The 27,856-nt window shown below is 41.1% G+C and overlaps 1 protein-coding gene across 1 annotated transcript in view; it reads left to right on the top strand.

Moving 5' to 3' along the window:
* KCNQ3 (potassium voltage-gated channel subfamily Q member 3) overlaps window positions 1-27,856 on the top strand; it is a 198,543-nt gene that overhangs the window by 155,127 nt on the left and 15,560 nt on the right. Inside the window, exons 2-9 of the mRNA XM_075024403.1 lie at window positions 9,151-9,241; window positions 11,028-11,154; window positions 12,913-13,085; window positions 15,064-15,219; window positions 16,626-16,736; window positions 17,976-18,071; window positions 19,415-19,509; window positions 21,217-21,243. Coding sequence (XP_074880504.1) covers window positions 9,151-9,241; window positions 11,028-11,154; window positions 12,913-13,085; window positions 15,064-15,219; window positions 16,626-16,736; window positions 17,976-18,071; window positions 19,415-19,509; window positions 21,217-21,243 — 876 coding nt within the window. The remainder of the gene's footprint in view (window positions 1-9,150; window positions 9,242-11,027; window positions 11,155-12,912; window positions 13,086-15,063; window positions 15,220-16,625; window positions 16,737-17,975; window positions 18,072-19,414; window positions 19,510-21,216; window positions 21,244-27,856) is intronic.

The raw sequence follows: 27,856 nt of genomic DNA, 5'->3' as shown, positions 1-27,856 counted from the left end.
ACATAGTATTTCATCTGTGTTAGTTGTATATCCCAAGAAAAAGCATTCCTCCACACCACCACTGTTCATTTGATACACAGCTGCTGTAATGTGAATTTAGCCCTTGCATCTTTTAGCACAGATCCTTTCTCCTCTTCTTCTCTCCCTGTGAATAAAGCCAGAGCAGCTCATCTGCTTTGCATTCTGCCCAGTAAGAAATCCTTTCCTATCTGACTGATGTGAGCTTGTTTTGCAGCACCACTGGTTTTGTGAATGGGTCATAGGCTACAGACCAGTTTGTTAAGGAAAACTGATGTGCAGTGTTGTCACATAGACCAAGATGCAGTCATGACTCCGCACTCTTCACTTATATAAAAATTAGAAAAAAGTTAAAAAAACCCTCCTGGATTAAAAAAAAAACAACAACTAGATAGTTCAAAGCAAGGATCTGAGACTTTTGTCTGATTTTCTCCTGTGCAGGCAGTGATTAAACGCTATGTGGAAAAGATCCCTCTTACATTCTAGCTGTAATACTTCATGCTTTTAGCTGGAAAAGTCCTGAGTCAAGTTCCCTGTGTCACAGCCAAAACTCTGACCACCTCAGGTGCAAAATGATAGAGCTCTCTGGAGTTAATGCCAGAAAATTCAGCAAGGGGCTCTTAAAGTGATAACATTTATCTCCTGTAATCCAGAGATCCTACTCAGTCTGAGAGAACTGAGCCATATATCTGGCTCCACAGGAGCTGCATTATCAGGACACCCTTCATTGCCCATAATGGAAAACCCACGAAACTGTTACCTGGACCTGGAGGGTACTGGCAGTGTTGTTGCAGGGTGCAGGTCATGTGCAGCCATGCACCTTTTCTGTACACAGTTGCAGATCTTTGACCATGCAAAAAAGTCCATTGGGAATGGCACCATGCAACTTTTCTTCTGCATGTCCCACTCCATGTGAAAACTGAGATCATCGCAGAAAATGTTTATGTTCACACATAAAGGTGAGTGTGTGATGGACTTTGAGATGGCATAGGCAAAGAAGATACAGTCCAAATTGGAAATTGTTTTTTTCCTTGGCAATCCCACCTGTCTGAAAGTGCTAGATTATGTTGGAAGTATTGGCATTGTTTAAAAAAAAGTATGTTATTGTGCAATGTAGGGACAAAAATAGAAAAAAACAAAAATCTATCAAAACTCCCAAATGGGTCAAAGTCTTGGGTAAAGAATAAAGATTCTTTTTTCAGTTCACTCTAAGAATCTGGCCAGCCACCGAATTAATGTTATCTCTTCCCTACCTAGAAACCCTGTAATAGAGACTACAGAGGCTATTTCTGGACAAGGCTGTCTTCTTGGTATTAGAAATTCACTTTCAGCTATATCACCTTTGGAGGATGTAATATATTTGATGCGAGCACTTGTGGACAAAGGAAATTTGGTCAGGTGGAAGAAAGGGTGGGCAGGCTGTTTGGGTTTTTTTGCTTGCTTGTTTGTTTGTTTCTCTCCCCTACAGTGTTTTGATCTTCACTGATTTCAAATGGGAAGGTAGAAAATATCACAACAGTGTGTTCAGTCAAGACAAAAGGCATAACAGTGGGTTCAGAAGTTTCTTCCATTTGTATTCTTTGGAGCTCCCTAAAAAGTCACTCAGAGGACATAACTCATTCCTCTCCACCTTTCTAAAGAAATGAGAAGGATTTGTGGGGATATCAGTGCATGTCTGTGTGAGACATGTCCTAATTCCTGGGTATCCCTGAGATTTTGTCATGTTTGGAAATGGTCTCCTTGATCTTTCATCTCTCTGGCACAAGAGCGTTGGTGACGTTCAGAAAGGTACCTTCCTGGAAATTCCTACTCAGAATGTTTAAGCATTGACATGGATGATTAATACTCTTACCTTAGGCTCTTTATATACTCTAAATTCACTTTACTTCTTTACAGGGTTTGCTGAAGGCTGGGCACTTGACTGCTGAATTACAGGCTGACTTTCAAATGCCCTACACTTTTATTTCAAAAATTTAGCAGAAACCAATGTATGAATATTAAAGTTTACCTTCAAATAGCTTTACAAAAATTTGTTAATGTCCTTTGGAGAATGTCCTGTTAGAACCATTTCTGAAAGTCATTTGATTTGCAGTTATTGCAGCTGGGGCTGCTGGGTAATGCGGTTTGTCTCTGTGCTGTTCCTGCTTTGCTGTGCTGCATGGCCCACCGTGTTTCATAGTTTATGTGTCTCAACTCAATTAGCAGCATGCTGCCAGCCAGAGATAAGCCCATGGACAGGCACACTAGTCATGGCAGATAAAAGCCCCAAACAATAGTTCAGTCCAATGTCATTCACTCAATATAAAAATAGAATTTAAAGCCAGTAACAGAGCAACTCAGAATATTTAGTTGCAACAGTCAGAAGCTTTTCCATCCTTATTCAAGCCACAGGAGGATAGGAGACATCTAACTCCTTGGTAGCTAATGCTGTCATTGCTTCTCCTTCACTTCTGCAATCTGTCCTCCAGTCTCCCATGTTATAAGATGTCTAGGCCTCTTCTTGTAATCTCTATGCTAGGCCTTTCAGAGCACCTTTAAAACTTGTCTCAGAGCCAAGATGGAAATGGGATCTTGGTGGATGAGTCTTGTCTTCCAAGCTGAGAAAAATGAGGCAGGGTAATGTAGTGCTCTGGGCTATTTTGCACTCTCATGCTAGCAAACCTGGGAAATGCGTCAGGCCATTCTTCTGAAATGTCCCTTAAAGCAGAAAATCCACGTTGGTGGTGTTCATGCTGTCTGACATTGCTGGCTCAAAATATTTTGTACCAGCATGCCAGACTCGCTAAGGAAGCTAGCAATGGTGGTACATGGGGCACTGAAACAAAAAGTTTTTAGGAGTGGACCTGAAGAAAAAGCAACAAGAGGAGGAGGAGGCCTTAATCAGGCTCTTGGCTTGTACATGGAGGACAGGAGAGAGGAACCGTCTGATTTAGAAGCTGTTCTTTTGTGCCTGAAATGCCCTGCTGTGAAGCACAGCTTTCCTCTCCCAGATCTTGCTTTTTAAAAGCTTTCCAAACTTAGGAAAACAGCAGTGAAGCCCGTTCAGAAGCACTCCTGCCAATGAGAACCCAAGGTCGTCAAAAACGTGGCATGAGTAAACATTTAGGCTTTCTGGCTCTGCTTCCTACTGTGAGAGGGGCAATGTCTCCCACTTCTGTCACCAAAGGACTAGTGTCATTCTGGGCTACCACTTCGTCACCTGCCAGATCAGCTGGTGTGTCGGTGAGACTAGGGATCTCTCGGGGATCTTTCCTTACTTCCTAGGGATTCCTCCAGCATCTTGTGGAGGATCTTGCTCTGTCTCTGCCATTGCAGCAGAACAAGAGTGCAATTCACCTTACCGAGCATGGCATTTCTACCCTGTGCTTGCTGGATGATGGCATTGGGCCAGGGACTCCTGCATGGAGCTCTGTGTGTGTACTCAGTGGAATCTGTGGATGCAGAGAAAGAGGAACCTTTGAACGGCCCTACCTGCAGCACTTGCTGGTTTTTCCCTTCTTCTTCAGGACCTCCACTGAGTTTCTCAGTGCCCTTTCCCACACTCCTCTGCACAATGCGCATTTGTAGCCTCTCAAAGTTTTCGGATTTTTCCTGTCACCATTATCTCTGTATTGATCTCTGTAAGAGTAGCTGGCCTATTGCTTGGAAGAGTGGAGATGTAAGAATCTAAATATTAAACAGTGACTATTCCCAAGTCTGTGAAAATCAGGCATACATTCCCTTCTCTCTGAAGAGCTGTTCTCAAATATTTGGTAACGTCATTTTTTTAGTGTTAAAAATCCCAACTCTAGCCTCTCATTAGCAACCATAAAACGATCAGTGCAAGATACTGCAGATGTTCTGTGAAAACTGAAGTTTGGATGCAGAGAAAAACATGGTGGGTAGGAATATAGAGCAACTGAAAGAACTGTGAGAAAAGATGCATTTTTAATCCTAATGGGTAAAAGCCAGTAGCTGAAGAAAGAAAGGTTGTTCCAATATGAAATCTGGGAAAGTGTGTGGGAATCATGGTTTTAGAACCATATGGCATTGGGAACCCTCAACCAAAAATTTAGCAAAACACTGCCAGATTTTCCTAATATAATCTTAGAGAATTCCATTAGCATTTACAAGGTGGCAGAACATAATGAAACTAGAGCACAAGTTTTAAGGGAAAACAAGAAAAGACCAAATGCAGCAAAGCAGAAAAATCTAAGATTCCTAAGAACATTTGGTGGCAGAGAAAACTCCAATATCTTGCAAGAAATGGTATTGAAGGTATGAGAGCAAACAGAAGTATGCACTGTTGCACTGAAGGGGATTTCTTACTAGAAACTGTTCAAAAAGCTTCCCTGCCCCGAGCCTGGAATATTGTTTTGTAAGCAGGATCCTTGAACACATGTAGATGTGATACCTAAATTTACAGCGAGGGATTTCAAAGAAACATGGTCACGTAAGAATTGGGCTGGTATGGCTAGTAGGCTAATTCTTGCAGTAGTAAAAATGTATAAACATCATTAAAAGGAGGTGTTTATAATTCTGTCCAAAACAGGGCTGAACATAAGGGGTGGCATTCAGCTAATTTACACAGTAAACATCTCCATAGGAGCTGGTCACTAGAGTCTTTCCTTACAGTTACAGAGAAGAAAGTGTCTCTGTAGGTGCGTCTGACCTGCTTGAACTGTCTACTTTAAAATGAGTTGTACACTGATAACACATGTTCCTCACTATTAACTGTAAGCCTAACTGAGACTTAACATTTTGTCACACAGCACAAAAAATTGCCAAAATTATGCCAGTTGCAAATATTGTTTGGCCTGCCTATGACATATCTAATCCTCATAACAGCTTCTAAAGGACTGCTATGTTTTAGAATAGATTAGAGGCAAATTACTATGTGATCTACACCTAAAGTTTTGAAGAAAAAGGTGGTGAATGGGACACATCATGAGGACCTATATATGGAAAAAATATTAAAGTTCTTAGCTAGATCTGCATTATAATGCCTTCAAATGAAAGCAGATATAGAAGAAAAACTCAAAGAATGTGAAATATTAAAAGAAATCAAAATTTATCAAACAAAACAGTCTGAGATCTTCATCCAAGAAACATTAGATTCATGGTCTAGCATAGTCATAAATTACTTCTTCTTTCCTGGAAAAAATATGTATTGTTTTTGGAATGCTGTCTTTAATACACCAAAATAGTACGATTAGAAAATATGAGTGTTGAACATGTGATTTCCAATAACAAGAACATATATTTACCAGAATAGCATATCAGTTGTGACAATGACAAAAGAGCACTGCCATTTGGTGGTCTGGAACTTATACATATAACAAGTTAATCAGAATTTCAGGCACAATACTGCAAATAGGTACAATGTAATGGGCTGTGAAAAATGATGTAAACTGATAGCAAAGATGAGTCTAAAAATTGAATAACTGAATTCAGATCCTCATTTGGCATATGTGATTTACAATCTTGAAGTCTGGACTGCCATCTGCTGAAACACTGTTCAGTAGGAAGCTTAGGCTTAATAGGACTCAATTTTCATTACTAAAACTTGACTTTTACCCTATTTCTTTCTTCTAACCCTTGGTGCCTTGTGTCCCATTGATAGTATCATTACAACTGTGAGTAAATTTCAGACTTTCTCCCTTTCTGTCCCTTGATTCCCCAGGTCAATGTTAGTCTCCCCTCTGCTCATCCTCTGCGATTTCAGCAGTTTCTTTCCCTGTGATTTACCTGTTATAATTTTACAGCCAGGCTCAACCACTGGACCACATTGCTGCCTTGAAAATTAGGCAATATAGAGTCCGCTATTGTCCTATTGCCATAGGACAATATACACTCAGCGCTCTCAAGCAAGTTAGAGTCCTTATGTTTGCAAGACCACAATATGGGTGTAGGTGGTACATATGCCCACAATATAGGCATAATCAGCAAGGTGAAGATGTACATTGTTATCATCTTTGCTGAGCAAGCGGGATTGGTGAAAAAAACACGTCACCTATGTAACCTCTTCCATAGAAAGAGGACACAAGAAGACTTGCAGGCTTTGTAAACACCAAGATCCAAAACAGAAGAGGCTGATGGGAAATTGGTGGGTTGCATAGCTTCAGTGGAGATTGAAATTCATGAAGTGCTCTGAACCGCAGTTGTCATTTCAGATTCAAAGGGAGGATTGCTGAGATGTGATTTGATTCACTTGCAGTGGGTGTTTATCCTTCAGAAATGGTGCGGTAGGAGGATAGCTGACCCTTCCGAGATGGATTGCATTTATGTGTCCCAACACATCCCTGCACACAGCAGAGTACTGCAGGAAGGAGCAGGAGCCTGGCTCTGTGGGCTGTGGTTTTTGGGGGACTGTAGTTCCTGCTCAGCATTGCACCTCCAAGGCACTCTTCTGGGCTGCATTCGTGCAATTCCTGCAACTGGGGGTTCAGACCACATTGCCTGCTTGGATTTGCCCTCAAAATTTTTCACGGTAACTTGTGATCTCCAGTCTCACCTTCTCACTCTATTTTTACTTTTTTTTTTTGTCCTGCATGATCTGTTGCTTTTATGGGTGGGCTCTCACTTGGAGCAGTGGGGCTTGCAGCATGGGCTGTACCGCACAGAGCGATCGAGCACGCAGCGCCACTTGTCCGTTAATGCCAACATTTGGGTTTTTTAGTGACCAAGGAAAAACCCTTTCACTCCTGTGAGACTCCTTTTCTTGCTTATCAAATACATGGGTGTGATCACCTGAACATCACCTGCATTAAGTTTGTTTCATGGGGAAGGAAAAGAGGAGCGAGAGCCGTAGCCCCTCGCTCTATGGAGCACCGATACCCTCTAGTGGTAAAGCCGCAGGCATTTTTAGGCAAAAGATGACGATTTCGCTACTAACTTATCTTCTGTCTTCCTCTTCGACAAAAATCTGCACATCACCTTTAATCGACAGTGCTGTTCTGTTAAATGATATCATAAAGTCACGCCTTTAGTTTAAGTAGCTGATGATGTAATTTCCTTGGAGTGTTTTCAGTGTGTTTCACCTTTCATTAAATCATTTAAATGGTACTTGTGAGCTGATGGGTGGCTGAATTTTCACATAGTATAAAGAAATGTCTATAATGGAAAGCATCAAATAGCAGCAGCTGAAGGCTTTAAGTGGAGAATTAGTGATGGTGCTGCTGTAATGGCTGTAATGTGGCAGATCATAGGTGGTTTATAGCTAATCAAAGGAATGATGTTGTCCTTGTTGAGTTCTCACCAGCTTGCTCATGGAGGTGCAGGGCAGCTGGATCATGGGTCCTGGGAAGCCAGTGAGCCACTGGCTTCATACTTGCAAGGTGGGGACAGCAAGGTATGGTGTGACAAAGCTAGCTTGAGGGGACAGCAGGAACATCACAGAATCGCTAAGTTAACTGCCAAATGTCTTGAGCAGTGGGAGTGTGGTTACAGGTAGATGGCAAAAGACATATTCTGGACCCAAAGGTTTCCTACCAACCACATAACCCATGCTCTAGAGCATGGCTGGTGTGTAGGAAAAGGTGAAACTTGTCAAAGAAATCCAGAATTATTTACCATGAGCAAACACATTTATTTCTGTTCTAACCTTGCTCGAAATGGCTGATTTGAACTTTTCCTGGCATAAGCAACTTCAGCCTGAACAGCTAATGGTAGGAAAGCCACAGCAAAGTAATCCTTCAGGGTTTGCTGTGAAGTGTTTCACTGTTGCCTGTTTCTTGCCTGGAGGGTGCCAGTTGATGCTGTTTGGAGGAAATTCCCTGCCCAAAAGGCAGCAGGAGCTATCTGGAGCTCACCTTTCTCCTTTTACTCCAGCTGCAAAAGTGTTGCAAATTCTCAGAACATGGTCCCTTAGCCCTGTGTTTCCTCATACACAAAGGAAACAAAACCCCAAGACAGGTTAGAGGACACGTGTCTCTGAGTTCGCTGCCTCCACACTGCGAGCTGTGGACTCTGCTCATTTCACCCAATGAAACAAAGTAAAGTTTTATTCAGCAAGAAATGAAATCACACTTTAGGTATCAGATTGAAATTCAAAACAGGTAGTACACACTAAACACAGTTTGATTCTTAACAAGCTTTTTTTCCCTGGATGATTTCAGTACCTAAAGCCTATCATTTCTCTGATGTACCCTAGCTATGAAAGCAAAGGATCCAGAGCTTTTATGGAGACATCCTTCCAATTTATTCACTAAGCTCTGAAATATTTCCATGGCCACCTGCCCCTTTGTTCCTGTGGGTAAGGTTTTGGGAGCACATTAAAATGCCCATGCTCTGGGTACATGCAGTACCAGAATATGAGCTTCCGCCACTCTGCTTCACAGTAATCACTTGTGAGACTCCCTTGATTTTTCTTACCTCTTTATGTATAAAAGATTTTGAATAGCTTGATCCTGGGAATAGTTTTACAAAGTAGATCAATGTAACTTTAGATTGGACTGAATTGGATTTACCAGCAGTGGGAGTTAAATTTTCAGTCAAATCTCTGTCTTCTGGAGCCTCCCAGACAGATAATAGCACAGGGGCAGTGATTTATCACGCACTGCATTTACTGGAGAGCAGAAATTTACCCTCTCTATTGTTTCTCTTTCAAACCTTTTCATCTTTTCATCTGCATAGAAATAAGTGCAAAAAAGAAAAGGAAAGTGAAATGCAGTGCAGTTTTCAAGGGAGAGTTTGTCCTGGTGCTGCATTGTAGTGAAGCGTTTACTGCTTCTCAGGTCTCAGGGTGTGCCAAGTAGATTCATTCCACTGAAACTGCAGTGCCATTTTGTGAAGCACACAGCATATCAGCTTGGAATAGACCTTCTGAGCATTACAGTCCTCCGCCATACCATACAATCCCTTCCCAAAATGCAGTGTCACCCATTTCCTTTCTGAAGAATGCAAACGAGTTAATCAATGCATGTCTGTCTCAGGAGCATTCTGATTTAGGATCTTGCCATGATTTCTTGATTGCCAGACCCAGCCTGTCCAGGTTGAGAACCCTTGACCTTCATGAGAGCCCCCCACACTGCTCACGGATGGGACGTAGCCATCCCCTGAAGGTCTCCACCCAGGTTGTTAAAGGCAACATGTCCAGCGCAAATACAGAGAGCGGTAACAATGCTGTGTTTTTTTCCTTTTATTTCATTCCAGGTTTCTGATTGTCTTGGGGTGTTTGATCTTAGCTGTCCTGACAACTTTCAAGGAGTATGAAACTGTTTCAGGAGACTGGCTCCTCTTGCTGGTAAGTGGACTGGCTGCTGCATCACCCTGGTAATGTCCTTGAATTGAAATCAGCCCCATCAGCAGTGATGGAAATTTACTCCCAGCTCTGTATGCAATAGGATTTCTTCTGTTGGTCCTGGAGCAGTGACCGTACACTTACACATTGGAAAGTTCCCAGTCCATTGTCAACACCGACCAAGTAAAAGGGAAGTAAGGACAGAGGAAGAATTCTAGCCTGAGACTTTTAAATAATGACTTTTCAGCATTTGCCTAACAGTTCTACCATCAAAGTATCAATAAATTTCCTAATGATCATGCTAGACCTGAGCACATTTGAAAACTCCTTTTTTCGGGATCATTCAACAAGTTTGATTCATTCTATAGTGTTCTACCAATCCCAGCATTTCTTTCAAGGGAGGTCATCAGAATTGGACTCATGCTTGTGCCCAATAGCAGCATAACTGAAATTGTTGCGGGCAGTACCTCTGATGACTATCCATGAGAGAACATGTATTTGCAGCCAATATATTCCTTTCTCTGTGTTTCCAGCATGCTTGTTTTATAAATGCTGGAGTTCATGCTCAAGACTGTATTTCTGTAGGCCTCCCATTTGGCAGAAGAAAAAAATAGGGAAAATACCCTCCTTAAGTATAAACATGATGTATTAATCATTTTATGCAAATGACCCTAACAGAGAACTTCCTCTGTTCCCCTAGCTGTCATGAAATAGAGAACACAACCTCTCACTTAACATGGCCTCGTAGAAAAGCATCCCTATGGAAACTGCTCAGCAGAAGTAGTTCTGGGATCTCAATTTCCATTTCCCCTTGTACCCCCAGAGACATGTAGATCCGAGCAAGAACTAAATGCCAGAAGGAATGAAAGGTGAATTCCCCTTTGCATGTTCCTTCCAAAAAAACGCCTGTATGAAAACACCCTCATCCCTTAGGGAATGTGAAACTTGCTTTTGGTCCCTGTTACCCTGCTTAGACCCATCTTTTCACATTTGAAAAAGCCTGAGGTTATTTTTCCTTCTCCTGTGCTTGCTTTTATGTGGCGCTCGGTGGTTTTCAGAAGTGCCTAGCAGCTGTGGGTATGAGCATCAGGAAAAATCCCCCTTTCCTCCTTGCCAGCTATTCACAGAGAGGAAAAGTAACTGCGTGCCCCATGCTGCCCTTGGGCCATCTCTGCTGAGCACCTCAAAGAAGGTCTCTCCCCCCCATTCCCTCCCCATGCTTAGAAGGGTTCTTGAGCAAGGTGGAAAAGCCCATTCTCCCATGCACCAGAAATTTAAGGGAATAATACATGCCTTAAATTTGTCTCATATATGCCTTTGTCATTGCCTTAAATTTATGACCATATGAATATACCGTACCCTGTCCCTGTCTCTATAGATATGGCTGCATGAACGAGCTGCTGGTGGGTAACCCTGGGTGTGGGTATACAGTGCACTGGGGACTTTGCAGTCAGCACTCACATATATCTTCTCATTTTGTGTGAAACAGGAGGTCTTTCTGTGAAGTAATTGCCCTTCCGTTAAGGCAGGGTAAGCACTTCACATTTACCCAACAGCAGGGGCACATCCTTTCTGCAGAATACTTACCAGGCTGTAAAGCTATGTCCCACTTTGCCTTGCCTCTTTCATAAACCTATATTCTCCTCCCCACTTTTTTTTTTCTCTCTCTCTCTCACACAGATACCCCAATACTTGCACCTCATCTGTTTTCTTCAGCTATATCCTTGTGTCCAGAATTACTGCAAAACTTGTTATGAGTCTAACAGTGTAGCTTATGTCTTTGATACAGGAAACTTTTGCCATTTTCATCTTTGGAGCAGAGTTTGCCTTAAGAATCTGGGCTGCTGGGTGTTGCTGTCGCTACAAAGGATGGAGAGGGAGACTCAAATTTGCCAGGAAGCCTTTGTGCATGCTGGGTAGGCGTATGCTCTCTACTACTGTTCCCTGTTATGTCCTTTTCCTTCTGAGCCAGTGTGGAGGGATGTCCAAGAACCAGTGAATGGCAGTGCAAAGAGCCCTGAAATTAGATCTGCCCTTTGGGCTAGGAGCTGTGTCCTGCTTGGAGTAGTTATTTGAAGTACCCAGCAATAATGATTAATTTGAGAGACTTTTCGGTAGCTGGTCAGTGAGAAAAAAATGGATCCTTCTACCATTGAAACACATTTTCCTTGTCCTGAGTCCCACTGCATTTTTCTTAAGCTCATCCTCAAATATACCTTGTCTGCTTTCAGTTTCAAACCGCTTCATATCCCAACCCTATACCATCTTCCCCAGTCCTATTTCATATTCAAATGTTGTGTTTTACCTTCGTAATGTTGGTCTGCTTTTGCAAACAAGTATCTTTGTGATTTCATCCCTGTTATTTTTCAGGCTTGGAAGGCACTGCCTATAACTCTCCATAAAACTACTCATGATTTATGTTTGAATCCCCTCCTAAAACTCCCCATTATGTCCACAAACCAACCAGCCAATATTTAAGAGCTCACTCTGCCCTAAGCAGCTGTCATGCGCATCCACATTCATTCACTGTTTTCAGGACTCCTTCATTTGTTTCCATGCTCTTCAGGCCAAACGCTAGCTTTTTGTTCCTTATTTGTACAGCACATAGCACTCTGGGGAGCTGTGGTGTTGCAGCTATATGAATACATGTCACTCTATTCCCTCTCCCTCCTTTTGTTCTTTTTGTGGGTCTAAAGGGTAGGCAAAATTGGAACAAATTTTCCTTGTGCATCTGTGCTACCTTCAATCTAGTAGTGCTCCTTTGGGTGCTACTGTTGTATAAATACTTCTTATACTTTTAATAACATTGTGAAGGCAGTAGAGCGTGTTGTGAGCAAGTGGGATACTGTCTCATGCCTTCTCGGTGAAAGTGTCATCTCACTTCTGAGAATGAATCTTCACTGACATCTGGGTAAAGAACAGAAAAGTTCCCACTGGATTTATTAATATCATCTTTTGGTTGGCACAAGTTTGTTTTGAGAATGACTGAAAGTGAAATCTGAAATCCATCCAGTGCCATTCTTTTTGACTGGAAATACAGTATGAAGACAATTTAAAGACTGAGTGCTCGGAGAATGTTTGAAGCCTTTTGGTACTACTTTTTTCTTGTATATGTATAGGACCAAAAAGCAGGGGGGAAACAAGGAAAAGAAAGAAAAAGAAATAAAACAAGAAGAAGTGATGTGATTTGCATTTCAAACCTCTTCAGTTGATCAGCAAATTGGCCCTGTGAGCCCTTACAAAAAATTGTAGTACTGGCTTTGAGATTTTAATGGGAAAACTCAGCTAAAATAACAAAATACTAGATGCACTATCAAAACCTGAATTTCTTATTTGCTGACCTGTTCACTATGGTGTTCCTGTGGGACAGATGAATTGAAGGTTGTTTTTCTGTCAGCATTTGGACACTGTTTCTGTGCATCCCTAAGCTAGCTCAGACAGTGTCTCAAGTCCAGTGCATTGATCTGTAAATAGATTATAAGGCTTTCTGGTGTGTTCTGTGCATGATGCCGACTGTGTGGCAGGTGCAGATATCTGTTTAATTGGCAAGAGAAGGCATTTTTTCAGGCAGCTTTAAAATTTTCCTAGGGAAATTTGCAGCACAACCAGATGGGATTAAGAAGCAGGTGATGGGGCCACTTTTGTTGGCAGGCTTTGTTCTTTTTGCCTTGCAGATATCTTTGTGCTGATTGCTTCAGTGCCAGTGGTTGCTGTTGGGAACCAAGGCAATGTTCTGGCCACATCTCTCAGAAGCCTCCGCTTCCTTCAGATCCTACGGATGCTCCGAATGGACAGGCGGGGCGGCACGTGGAAACTTTTGGGATCAGCCATTTGTGCACACAGCAAAGTAAGTGAGGAGCTTGCAGGGCTCAGCTGGGTTTGGGGGAGTGAGATTGAAGGGAAAGAAAGGGGATGCACAGGTACAGCAATGCCTTGGGATTATGTCTAGTAGTTCAAGCAATAGTTTTGTCCTTTCAGCTTTGTTCCCTCTTCCATTCTCTGAACAATTTCTGCCCTTGTTTTACCCTTCTCTACTCAATAGTGGTACTGGGAAGTGACAAGAGAGAGTGTTCATTCCCACACTCTTTACAATAGGAATTTTGCCTTTACACTGAATGAGAGCAGGGATGTCCCTTTAACGGTGAATTATGTTGAAATCTTTGACAGAAACGCCTCTGTAGTTGCAACATGTTTTTAGTGGCTTCTCAGACTTGTCTGATCAACAGATGGAGCAGGACTCCGGAGGGATGGAAAGAGGCTGGTTAGCAGAAATGTGGTTTCAGAGGAAGCTACTGGTATAATTTCTGTTTGGAAGCATGGGTCAGACAATACAAAGATGCACACAGTGTGAACCCAGACAGACAAAATTTCTAAAATCGTCTTCGCTTGATATAAATTGATGCTATAGTCAGACATATCCTGTCTCGCACCAGACAGATATGTTCTGTTCTTGCATTTTCACCAAACATTATTACAAGTTAAAAACTATCTGCATAAAAATCCCCTAGATGAGATTTCTCATCTGCACAGGGTGTAGAAAAATTGCATATACTCTGTGCTACATACTGCTTTTTCTTATCCATGAATGACATTCCTGACATTTTAGGGGTTTTTGAAAATTAAAATGCCAGCTGGCATAGCATAATTAGACTTTGATTCTTTGTAGTGGCTGATAGGGATACCCACCCTGCTTCATTTTATACCAGCTTCTGTTTCTTCCCCATATAAACTTGCTACAAGGCAGGTGGTACATAAACACTTATGTCAAAAATGTTTCTCAGGAAACTGAGATCATGGAAGAAGTCTATGTGCCAAATACATTGTTTAGAAATTGTTTAAGGCTTCATTGTGTGGGATTTCATTCAAATGTTCCTTGTTTAATTCCTCACCACCACCTTTTAGACCTCAGCTGGCTGAGGGAGATAAGAAGGGTTTGTGAGAACTTGGCTTTACTGGAGACACTAAAGAAACAATTTCGATAACAAGGTTAGCCAACAAATTTCCTTCTGTGGTTGCACACCAGAAATTAGACAAGAAAGTTGATTTATCTCAAGACTCAATTATGAAATTGTCAGCTACAGCTTTTTTTTACACACACCCCCCCTCAATGCAGTTCTCAGAAAATGAAAGGAACTGGAGTATTGATTTTTTACCCACTTTTGAAGAACTTTACCAAAAACGTTTCTGCTTTGTTTCAGACATTGCTGGGATTTTAAATTGGGTTGCCGCACCTCCCACCTCAGTGGGATTAGCCACACACTCCACTTTAGTCACTGTCTCTAAAACAAGGAAGCTCAGGTTTTATTTTCACACAAAGGATTTTCAAGGTCTGTACTTATTGCATCAATTCATGGTGAAAACAACATTCATGGTGGAACCTGCTTTGATATGCCTAAAGAGAAGAAACTGCATCCTGCAGCCTTGGCTCTCTGGAGGTAGGGAGAGAGCAGAGCTGTTGATTTGCTTGCCAAGACTGACCAAGCCCAGGGGCAGCAGGAATGGGAAGAGTCAAGGTCAGGGACAGAACCCTGCAGCACCCTGTGTCATGGGTACAGCCAAACCCTTAACCCAGCTTTATGCAGAACTACAACTGCAGATTGCTCCAAGCTGTTCCCAAGGAAGATGCCATGTAAGGGCTAATTCTTGTAAATCTCTGCACTAGTTCCCAGTAAGTGCTGAGCTGGACTGGTCATGGACTGTGACCAAGCCAGCGGCGACAGCTCTGCTGTTATCCTTCGCACTTCTCTCTTCTCCTGATGTTTACTCTGCTACTGTGGGTATTGAGACTTTTCAGCCCCTCCATTGTCCATCTATTTCTTTTGCAGGAACTCATCACTGCTTGGTATATCGGGTTCCTGACGCTCATCCTTTCCTCATTTCTTGTTTATCTGGTTGAAAAAGATGTTCCTGAAAAGGATGCTAATGGGGTGGAGATGAAGGAAGAGTTTGAAACCTATGCAGATGCACTGTGGTGGGGGCTGGTAAGTGACTCAAAAAATACCTTATCCCCTCCTTAAAAACTTTGTATCCAAGAAAAGAAAGTATTGATGTTAGGGATTACAGTATAAGTGCTGCTAAATTTGGGTGAAAGGCATGTTACTGGCATAATGTTAACAAAGTAGGGATGCCCCTACAACCAATTAACCAAACTTATATCCCTGTTGATTTTCAGTCAGACAAAGGCTGAAAGGAGGTGCTTAAACCTTCTTCAGAAATCAGTCTGTGCTCCTGGCTTCTGGGAAACCTTTTTTTAGTGGAGTGTCTCTTCAGGTATAACTGCACTGGCAGAGCCTATGTCAATGGGAGGACTAGCTCTCATGACAGCAGTATCCTGCCTGTGAGAGCTATGTCCCTCAGAAAATGAGAAAAACAGAGCTGGCCAATGGACTGTTCTGTTGGGCTAGCTAAGTGCGTCAAAGGTTTGGGCAGTATAGGTAGTTGCTCATGGAAATTTGGTCCATAAGGAGCCAGTGACTGAGGATGTCTCTGGGTTCAGATGCAGGAAATAATAGAAAAATGTTTCTGGAAAGGATAACTCAACAATGCTCTTGTTACATGCATTCCCCCAAATCACTCAAAGAATGCTATTGGTGGTAGGATACTGAGCAAGAGGCACATTTAATACATCTCTTCTTGTCTGTTCTGATGCAGAGAGGAGTATTGGTTTGCAACACTGCTCATTTGATCACAAAATTTTCCTGCCACCCGGTAGACAGAATTCATGTTGCTTTGCTACCAATAGTTAGGGGATTCTATATCATGCTGTGACTAAAATTCGGCAGCATATTTTTTATTTAATGCAGTTCACTCATAAATGGCAAGATCCCTCCCCCCTACTATTAATCAAAATGTCACTTGTTGCATACAACACCTGGATATTTTCATATCCTTTCATATCTAGGACATTTAGGTAGAGTCTCACTGGTGAGAAAATGTACCCAGTTGGAAGTCAGCAATTGTGCAGGAAATGAGTAAGTTTTCACAAAGTCATCTTTGTTTTAAAAAGACTGGGACTTCAGAGACAGGTAGTCCTGATCAATTGCTAAAGCTCTGCAAGCTGTTAACTGCCAAGTCCCACTCCTAACTGTGCACTGATGGGAAGCAGGAGACTGACTCCGCATGCAATGTCACATGGAGTTCCCTTTCAGCAAATGCAACCTAGAAAGGCAGCTGCTTTAAGACTAAATCCATTGTCCATGGTGCAATGCCTCTGGATTATGATGCCATTAAAAAAAAATTGGTTGGCCCATTGTCAAGATCCTATTTCAAGAAGGTGTGCATAAGCACCCATAGAGCTAAGTAGGTTATGCTGGTTTTGTGATAACATTTAAAGCAGATCTGTTGGCTTTGTTTTTCTTATGGGAAGTCCTGGTCATTCTGCCCACAGATCACCCTTGCTACAATTGGGTATGGTGACAAGACCCCCAAAACATGGGAGGGACGGCTGATTGCAGCTACATTCTCTCTCATTGGAGTGTCTTTCTTTGCTCTTCCTGCAGTAAGTACCTTTCCCCTCCTCTGTTAGCCATAGGCCTGTGCTATGCACTTGCAAAAAGAAGATAAAGTGATCAAAACTGCCAGTGGAATCAAAATCCTTTTTTAAGAAGTGATTCAGACACTTGAGCTGGTCTATATCAGTAAATCAAACTCCTTTCTTCCTAATTTTGCATAGAGCCTATTTGGAATAGTATGTCACCCCGATACTCCTTGAACCATGTGTGGGCATTGTCTGAGACAGTGCTAGCTGGCACAGGACAAAATTAATCCAGGAAGTGAACACTCTGGGAAATCACAGGGCAGTTCATGAGCCTCTACCCTGGCTCAGTTTAGTTTACTGGTATTGACATAGCCACACAACACTTATTTTTAAAGGATTTGAGGCCTGTTGTTTTAATAATTAGGGTTGGGCCCATCTTACCCAGCTCTAAACACTTGCAAGACAGAGATCTACATCTGAGTGATCATCACAGGCCAGTGGTCATCCTTTATAACCAGTGCAGCTCTGCAGAGCATTGCATCTCACCTGTTTCCCTTCTTTCCTAGAGAAGATCTCTGACACCACCACAGAAGTGCTGTTTCTACCCACTAAGATTAAAGGGAATTTAGATAGCAGGTGGCAGTACAGGTATTTTTGATCTAGCCAGGTGAATCCTACTCTGGCTGCTTAAGAAATTACCTCTAAATTGCTTTTGAAAGTATATTTGTTCTGTTGTGTTACATAGGCCAAATATTTGCCTTGTCTACAAAGTCCTCAGGTAAGAATAAGACAAGATCTGGGTGAGATGGACCAAACAGCAACTGAAACAATCCCAAGTCCAGATTTTAGGATATTTTTCCTTTAGATCGAGACTTGGAAAGAATTTCACAGAGGATGGGAAGTCCCACACACCCAAATCCAGAGTATGGTTAGCATAGCTTTTTTATCCCACAAGCAGAGTTTCACTCTACCCTGAGTGGAAAGTAATACACCACCTGGAGACCTCCAGACTGGAAAGGCAGTAGACATTCAACAAGTCTGTTGCGGACCTTAAAATTATTTGGTGTGGCCTGTGGCCCTTGACAGGATCATGACAAACTCGTTGTCTCATGAGCACAGCAGTGGGAAAGGCATGCTGTACTGCACAAAGGTCCCATGTAACCATATCCATCTCCATCTACAGACCTGTTTCCTCTCATTATTAATCCATTTTTTCTGAGTAAGAAATGTCTAAAATATTGCATCACTCTATGCTTTCAGGGCATTTTGGGCTCAGGGCTGGCACTGAAGGTCCAGGAGCAACACCGTCAAAAACATTTTGAGAAAAGAAGAAAGCCAGCAGCTGAACTTATTCAGGTTTGCAGCTACTTATCTCCTCCTTGAAAGTGTTGTGTATGAAAACTGCTGCATCATGTTAACAAGGGCCACCCCTGCCCAAATTCTCATTTCCCATTGTTGGAGGTGAGAATCTGTGTTTATAAAGGAGTCAGGTTTTTTCACATTAAGCTAGATAATCTAGTGGTCCTTGCAGTTTTTGAGGAATCTTTCAACTCCCAGAATATCTTTCAGAAGAACAGTGTCTTTAGAAGAAAGGGTCTCATCTGCTAGCTTCTGGAAACCAACGAACTTCTGCATCAGTGCCACGATATCACAGAAAACAAGCTGTCAAAAACATATTCTTTCCAAAATCCAGGTTTTGTTATTTCCCTTGAGAGAGTTCTTTTATGTGCAAACAAAGTTATGTTGCTATTGATGTGAAAACAGCAAGAGAAATAACACAATAGAAACTGACAGTTTCAATCAAGGCAAATGACATACACAGTGGATGTGGTTTGTAAAAACTGAAACACACCCTGGATCTCCTGTTACGCCGCTGGGCGATCAGAGGATTTAATGTGAAGAGACTCCTTAGCTCACTTGGACTTTGTTATGAATTCAGAAAATTAAGCTTAAAATTACTAGTCAGGGGACTGACAAATTTGACAGTGTTACTCTTAGTAGGTGTGGAGTGCACCCTGATGGCAGTGAAGTAAACTGCAGCATTTACACAGAGGAACACAGGAAGTTTCTGTGAGATCAGATGGAAGCATTGGTGCTCAGGATCACACCAGTCCTCAGGAGAAACAGGCTGAGTGGCTTATTATGCTGTTCTCATTAAAAACACTAGCAAACAGAAGGGGCTGCAGGGATGAGTTGTGAATTGAATTCACCTTTTAAATTAAAGCATCTCCACTTATCAGGTAGCTAATTTAGCTACAGTATTGTTTAGTTATGTGCTTAGAGAATTTTCATTGGACCTGAATGCTGAAATAGAAAATTGCTCAGCAAAATTTCCTCTGATGGTACATTAGATTGTAAACTATCTTAAGCACTTCCAGAAATATTGGACAAGTCCAGCAGTGCTTGAAGCTCTTTTAGACATACCAGACAGAAGAATAAACCCAGTTTAATCAAATGTAATATCTTCTTGATGTTGGTGGTTCTGTCCATACCCTGTCTCCTTTAACAGTCCTCCCAGATCATAATCCAGTGTCAATAATTTTGCCATATAGTAACACTCATTTAGTATGGCTGATTAGTAATTAATTTCCAGATAGTCACTCAGGTGCATCATTATGTTCTTTGAAACAATCTGGCTGCTGTCAGCCTGGGGAATAGCTTTACCTAACACTAATTATTTCCTCTCCTTTGTACTTCAGGCTGCCTGGAGATACTATGCTACTAACCCCAACAGGATTGATCTAGTTGCTACCTGGAGGTTTTATGAATCAATTGTATCATTTCCATTTTTCAGGTAAGTGCATTGTCCACCTCTCCATCATAATTTTCTGTGAAGTATAAGTCAGGGCAGGAAACATAAACTTTATATATATATTAGTGAGGCTTTTGTAGGTAACAGATAGTTGCCAGTTAACTTCCTGGCTGAGAATGAAAAACATGCTTTTGGTTTCTGGATCCATTTCTTCTCCCTTCCCCTGGTAGGATGTAACAGGGGCACATGGATAACTACATCAGTGGCTCTCATGTTGGCATCAAATAAAGGAGAAGGCTGCATCACCATCAGCTTTCTTTTGTAACGCTCTGGAGTTTATTGCCCTGGAAATCTCAATTTCTCCCTCTGTAATTTTGATCCTGATAAAGTTTTAGCTGTGGATTTCAGAGGTGCCTGTATGTCTCACGCCCTCTATGATGCAGTTGTGTATTTTAAGATATGGGCTATGCTGAAAATTCTTACTTTTCTTTCTTTAATTCAACTAGTCTGAGAATTGTGTTGTTCACAGAGGCGGCCATGGCATGTGAACATAATTAATGCTTGTTAAATGCTTCTCTTTTGGCAACACTAATTGCTCAAGGGGATGGTTCAGTGGAGGACAGCCAAAGCGTGTTTAAAACTGTCTTCCACTGGAACTATGAACTGAAGGTTCACAAGAAAACTTTTCTGGGGGGTTGGGGTCATGGTTTTATTTTAATAACCACTTCTGAGTTCAGTGGAAAGCGTTCCATAAAGACATTCAGACTTAATGGATGCTCATATGTTTATGGACATGAGTCTGTCTGATCCTCACTTTTCTTGCCTGTCAAACAGGCACCTTCCTCACCTTGAGGTCTTAAGATTTTAAAATGTTGTCCCTATGAAAGCCAAGACTTTTAGCTATAGACTATCAGCTGCTAATAATGGGCATTACTTACCCAAGTTTGTGCTTTAAACTTTCATTCTGGACTTGCTGTTATACCTCATACTGAAAAAAGTGCCCTTAAACTACTGCTCAGCTCAAACAGAGGTCTCCACATGTAAGTTGTGCTCACTGTACTAATACTGCAACTCCAGCTGTTGCTCAAACCTGATTTGAAGAAACAGTTCAAGCTCCTGCCTTCACAATGGGCAAATTACAAATACTAAATCTTTCTTTCTTTTATTCACAATATATTCCTTTAGGATTGATTTAATGTACGTCAAAAAGGAACTCTCTAAGAAAAAAGTGTTTAATTAAGTCTCAGTACATTTCTTTCCTTTTCTCTATCCCTTCTCAGTCTATCTATTCCCACATTATCCATTATAGAGTCATTTCTAGAGGGTTTCTTCACCTCAGATTTTGTTCAGAGAATAATTCTCAGGCTCTCCTGGAGTCTAGACTCATTACTGTGACTTCAAGCTTGTTCATTGTATGTAGGTTCTTCTGTGATTCAAATGCGACCTGAAATTTAATAGGTGTTTTGCAAATAAGGTCCTGGGAGAGAGGGCAAGGGAGTTTACTTCCCACCAAAGACTGGATTGCCGGTCTAAGCGGCACAGATTGGTTTCAGGAACCTATATCACTTTCTTTGCTTTATGACTGGTTGAAAATGTAGCTTTTATTCTGCTGTCAGTTATGATCACAGAACAAAAGAGGTATAAACTATTAGCAACAGGTTAGTAATTTATGTTCAAAAAATCTACTGAATTTATTATGTCTTTATTCTCTCCTTGCTTTTTTGTATTGCTTCCTCTCTTCTATAAAAGGAAAGAGCAATTGGATGGTACTGCCAGGTATGTAGCTGCTATTATTATAGCCTTGTTTTAATACAGTTATTGGAGGATGCAGGTTAAATGGTTCTTTGTGGATTCATGACCTGTTAACCAAAACATGCTACTAACACCACAGGTAGTCATTAAAAATGATTAACCAATCCATTTCCTAATTGCTTGCTTTTCTCCCAATTTAACAACACAGCTAAAATGCTAATCGTACAAATGCAGTGTTGCTTGCTGATTGTCTGTAAACAGCTTTATTGTTTGTTATGAATAATCATGGTCTAGATTTCTCCTGATCCATGCCATAGAGTCAGGGTTTAGCATCCAGATCATTCTGGGGTGAATTTAAAGTTCTGCTTCATGTTATTGCTCAACAGTCCTGCACAGAGCAATGTTGTGGTGTAAGGGACCAAGTCTGTGTCGATTCACCATGTGCAAAGATTTCTTCACGATAAATAGTAAGATGGATGGCTAAGATGGATCAGCAAGATAGTCAATCTCTCTGGCAGTACTAAAAAGGCCACATTAGGTTTGAGGCCTTGGTCCCACCCCTCCTGAAACAGATGGGAAAGCTCCCAGTCACTTTGGGGAATTTACAAGCAAAGAGAACAAAGGAATCGTCAATCCTAATAGTGGTCAGTCACTGATGACTACAGCAGAGCAGTCATTCCCAGTCAACCTGCAAGGTCTCAAATGGAAATGATATATTTATAACCCCCTCCAGCTAAGATGCAGATTCAAAAGCACATAAAATAATTCAACCTCTTAGGTTGAAAATGTGAAATACTTAATGCTAAACTGCTATCAATGGATCACCCACAATGAAAGTCAATAGCAATTAAAGGATAAATGGTTCCACAGACTCGTGCTGAAGCTATTTCCATTTGCATCCACATTTACAATGGAGAGAAAAAGACTAAGAATTGTAGAAAAATTTGAAAACTGTTAGTCAGAAGTCAGGCCTGGGTTCCAGTCCCTGGCCTGATGAAAAGTTTGGTGTTTTTTTTTGTTTTTTATACATTTCATGCAACACATGACAGCTTCACTAAAGGAAGCTGAAAAAAAACCAGATTCACACTTGCTGTTCTATGCATTTGGGGGATCAAACCTCCTTTAACATGAAAGAAAAACCTATATCAAATTTTCTTACAATACAGGCAAATGCTGTAGTGCCAAGTTATCGGGAAAAGATTACTTCCTCCTCCTGCCACCATTATCATGAGCTAATCTGCTCTTCTTCAAAGACTGCCCAGATGGGAGTTACCTCATTTGTGAGCCCTCATGTACCTTAAATACTATACATCCATGACACTGCCCAGGCTAAACAGTCATGAGCAAGCTCGCTTGCATTAATGTAGATGTCTGGAGATTTTAGCCACCTCCAGTGCTAGCAGGAGCTGAATTTTGGCCCTTAATATGTAGGAGAGAGCTTAGGAGCTGAAATCCTTTCGAGTATGTAACTCCGTACCTTGAGCCAAAACGTGTTCTGACTCAGATGCAGCAGCAGATTAAAATTAGACAAGTGAATGATTGCTGCAGTTTGCTGTAGGTCACAGCCCCCCTAGAGAAGCTCCTGCACCTGCAGTGACAGAACAGTTCATGGAGTAGCTTCTGAGTTACTGTATCTTTCAGGCCAGTAGTAGAAGTCATTTTATGTTGATGCACTGTATTAAAAATGGAAAAGTATGACTCACAGCTCAAAATCTTTAAAACTGTAATCCCAAGGCCCATCTTGCTTTTATGTTGTTATATATGTAATAACCTTCAGCAAAGTAATCAGTAAAACTGCATTGGAGCCTTCCTGTTAGCAGGACTGTGTTTATGGAAATAAGCATTCAATGAGAGGGATTGGAAACCCTCCAGGTAATCAGACAAATGATGGTACTTGTGGGAGCATCCACTGACTTCAGTAGACATGGGACTGAGCCATAAAATCTGGTTGTTTTGACAGTCCCACCTCCCATCTCTCATAAAAATCTTATTTACAGACCAGATAATTAAAAAAAAAAAAAAATTCCTCTTCCTCCTACAGTGATTTAGTATAGAAAGTATTACTCGTACTCCACTGCAGTTTGCGTTTAAGGCTGTATTGAAATAAATGAGCACTAAGGGAATGCAGTCCTACTGGAGACAACAGCCCATAAGTGCACTCAGTCTCCAGGTTCTTGGATCAGTTAAGTACTTAATGGGAAAGCTGTAGTAATAAACCTCATTTTCTGAACAGTGGTTGATAAAGGAGAGAGAAGAATTGGTCCAAAGCTTTCCCAGAAGAGTTGGAAAATTTAACTAGTTAATAAACTAGAAAGGAGGCCTGGCTGTGTGAAAATTTGAGGATGGGTAGTGCTTTAAATGGCAGGGTTTCTCTTCAGTGATGTGAAAGCTCTTTAGGAAACCCGGAGTAGTAGAGTTGAACTCTGTGACAGATCCTTCTAGGATCTCTCCTCAGAAGCAGGACCTGGCATCATGACAAAGTCACAGCTAGATGTGGCTCCTTGCTCTTAGACCATTTGGGAAAAAAACAGGGGAGACAACAGAGTGGAAAAGTCCATTTCAGAAGTTGGATCCCAAGGCAAGGCTGCAGGGAAGGACTTGTGATAGTAGAAAGTCGATTAAAGTTTGGCAGCAGCCCAAGGTTTTATTGAAGCTCCCCTTTAAACTAAAACTGTGAAGATGTGAGATATGACGCAGAGCACATTGGGCTACCTTTGAACTAGACAGTAGGCCAAGTCCTGTAAGCAGTGAAGGGAATTGGTACATATGATGCTGCTCTGTTAAGAATAGCATTTTCCCTACATGCCCGGTATAGTACCTCAAACCAGGAGGAACTGGGGCTGTGCTATTCATTGCTCACTGGTGGGGAGTTTAGTGACTTCATGCCAGAGGTGCCACTAGCTTTTTCTTCCTTAATCAATGCCTAAATCTACCAGACCATGAAATATCAGAGAGCAATTGCTCTTCTGCATGTATTGCAAAGCCTTTTCATCTGTTCAGCTCCCAAGAAGGAAGATTTCTGAGAAAGAGATATTAATGCTCATTTCTGCTGGAGTGCAGCAAATCATTCAGCAAACATTTGGGTGCCCGACTTACATTTAAGGTGGGCCTTTGCTTGATGGACATATTGTTTATTTTGAACCAATTTTTTATGTCTATGTTTGAAGAATGAATTGTGGGCCTGATTCTTCAGCGCTGTTGTTAGCAGCTGTTCCACTGATTTTGACTAGCGTCAAAGCTTTGACACTTGCATATACAAACACTTTAGCGAAGGATTTTGAACTTTCTCCTAGGGTCTTGTTCCTAATTAGCATTGTCCAACTGTAGAACTAGACATCAGGAGAGCATTTTCATTCCTAGATCTATTATTATGTGATTGCAGAAAAGTAATTTATCTCTGTTTCATTATCTCTAAAAGATAAATAATATTTCTCTGCCTTTGGAAAGTTGGTTTGATTTTTTTAAGTGGCAGAATCGGTACTAGTCCTTCCTATTATATGAATATGAAAGAATGCATATAATGTGGTGCATTTTTATATTGCCAGTAGTAACAGCATAATGAAAATAAAATCATACTTTGCAAGGTGGAAAATTTCAGCCAGCATTTCTTCTTAATACATCTGCCCAAAACAGGAAGGAGAAAAAAGCCACTCTGATCTGCACACTCATTAACTACAAATGAAAGGCTGTTCCCATTCTTCTTCATAGAGCTTTTCATGGGTATTCATTAACGTCTCATCTTAATAACTTTTCTTCACTTTACAGTAATGTCATGTTTAGTAGGGAGTCATTCTTTGGATCAAGCCTCACAAGAAAACTTAGGTATATACATTCAAGTAACAATTGAGCCTTACTCTTTTCGTATTTCTTGCATGCCATTCTCTGCCTGCACTTTCTGTTTTTACTACAGTAGTTCATCTAACCACCATAAAAAATAAGGTGCGATAAGACTGAAAATTTATTTAAGCATTAAAAGAAAGTTGCATGACCTTGCAGATAGATCATTGTTCCGCTGTTCAGAAAACATGGGATCTAATCCTGGCTCTGCCAACGATCTGCTTAGAAACAAGTGCTGTTCTCTGTTTCCATAGAAGGGGAATGATACTAACCTACTCTGCAAGTCATTTAGAAATTTACTGTAAGAAAAATATGCTGTAAGAGCTAAGTACTGTTCCTTATGCAGTCCCAACCCTGTCAACACAAATTCATGCAAGTTACTTTGCATTTAAGTTCAGTGGAACATCATCTCCGCATGTGTATTTGTAGGTTCTGGTTCAGCAAATGGAAAACAAGTGGATGCTTCTGATCATCTGAATAAAGTTAGTGACATGCTTAAATATCTTGCTGAACTGTGACCTAATATGTGGGGCAAGAACTTTATCTTCCTGCAAAAAGACATAGAAATAATTTGTGGCATTTCAGGAATCTGAAAAACAGTTCATTGGAAATAATAATATTTTGCTTAAATTGTCAAGCATTTTATTCTACACCACACAAACATCTTACTGTCATTCAACTTTAGCTCATCATTCTCATTCCCACTTCATTCCACAAAAATGAAATCATCAACACACGACTAAGCTTTTCTAGCCTAAGCTCTTCCACTTTTGGTGAGCTGCTAGTGAAGCACTCCATTTTTTTCATTGGATGATTGGCCTCTGCATAATAGTCAAGAGATTGATTTTGCAGTTTAGTTTGCTTTCCAGTGGTTGATACATGGAGATATGTTCACTGCAAAGTAAAGAGTGTGTCAACATCCATAAGGTTTCTACCTACATTGCTACCATCCATTGGTGAAAAATATCCATCCTATTTTCACAAAGAATTGAACTTGGATTTTTCTCCCCATGGATTTGTGTGACATTGCTTATTTTTACCCATTTCCAATCACTTTAGAGAGTGTGGATGAGAAGAGGGGCTAAGCAAAAGCCTTTATTGTGCATAAGGGCTTTTTCTCTTTCTGAAGGGCATCAAAGTTGAGCCCAAGTTAGGACTTGTGTTCATGTTTCTGGGCAAATAATCTGGATGGTAGGTGAGTTTGGATTTAGAGTCATGCCTACACTTAAATACCCATGAGGACGTACACCACTAAAGAGTGTGGAAATTGGTTGGCTAAAAAGGGATGTTTCCTCCTCAGACATTAGAAACTTGCAGATTTAGACCTCAAGATTCAGGGTGCAAAGTGGCTTTTTAAATGAAGACATTAGTTGTCAAGAAGTTGCAGTCCATTATTTTGAGTCTGAACATTTTTGTGAGGTCCTCTCTATAGAAAAGAATGTTACCTGATGAAAGGGAAAGCTGATTAGCCAAAGTTCAGAAGTACCTTGGAAGTGCAGAATGCTCTTTGGTTTATATTAAGAAAATTCATGGACTCTGAGATCAGTTGAACATGTTCACTGCAGGATTCATGGCTGTCGTCATAATATTAGTTTTTGTGCTAATTTCTGTTGGGAATAGTTCAAAGCAAAATACTTCTGGAAATCTCGTTCAGAATGTTTGATTTTCCAAAGCTAAGTTCACCCATATAGATACAGCTGATAATGTACTAAAATACTGGAGTAAATGTGACTGCCTTTTGCTTCCAGTTACTTGAGATCAACTAAATCTAGTGATTAGCTAAACTGCAAAAAATATGGAAAAATTTCCTGATTATTATTAGTCCTTGTTAGGTGAAAGTGGTAAATACATGGAAGAGGGCTGTGTTTGATTCACTGTTAGCATTAATTCATTATTTTTCTTCTCATACATGTACCATTTGTTTATGAAACTCCAATACTAGGCAAAGCACAGAGAGGAGAGTATCTGGCTTGCATGATGGGATGTAACTGCACTGTTTCCTTGCATGACTGTTTCTGGAAAAGTATTTCTAGTTCAGTGGTTCCCACTCTCTTCTGAGCAACGGTAAAACATCTGCTGCAGAAGCCAGCCATCTTCTTGTATATTCAGCCACCAAATTCATCTCTCAGATGGTCTGAAATAATTCCCACTGCTCTTGGGGAACAAGAATCTGAGAGCTGAATTTTTCTTTGGGTAGGAAGCTTTCAAGCCAAACTGTCAGCACTGCTCCTGCCTTTCTCCCTTTATGGTGGTCTGTATCTACCACAGAGTTAAGGAGCTCTCATCCTGGGACTCCAAAGACAAAGGTTTTGGGAAAATTTTTATTCCACCACAAGGGAGAAGATGCAATAGCATGCAAGACAAGCAATGGCGACATATCCCAAGTTAGTCAGAGAGACTACTCTGAACATTTATCAGCATGTTTGGGATGTATTTGAATCCCCCCCAGTTTCTGGAACTGTGCTGGAAGTCGGGAATCACATTTTATTGAATGTAAGGAAGCCAAATGAAGTGGGACCACTGTCCCAAGGGGAGGAAGAGTAGCTAATATCAGTAGGAGGATTCTGAAAGACAAGCAGCAGTACATGAACCTGTGGGTGGGAACCACTGTCCTAGCCACTCTCATGAAGGATGATGTGATCTGCGCATGCTTCATACTCTGAGACTGAGCCATGCGCATGCTGTTTTAATGAAGGAGATTGTGTCATGAGAACCAATGTTTCCTAAGTCTTTTTAAAAAGCACAATGAAAACAAAAACCCCAGCAGACCCAGGTTTCATCCCTTGGAAATGAGAATAAA

This window comes from Buteo buteo, chromosome 3 (genome assembly GCF_964188355.1).
Source record: "Buteo buteo chromosome 3, bButBut1.hap1.1, whole genome shotgun sequence".
Lineage (NCBI taxonomy): Eukaryota > Metazoa > Chordata > Aves > Accipitriformes > Accipitridae > Buteo > Buteo buteo.
This window is presented reverse-complemented; position numbering and strand designations above follow the sequence as displayed.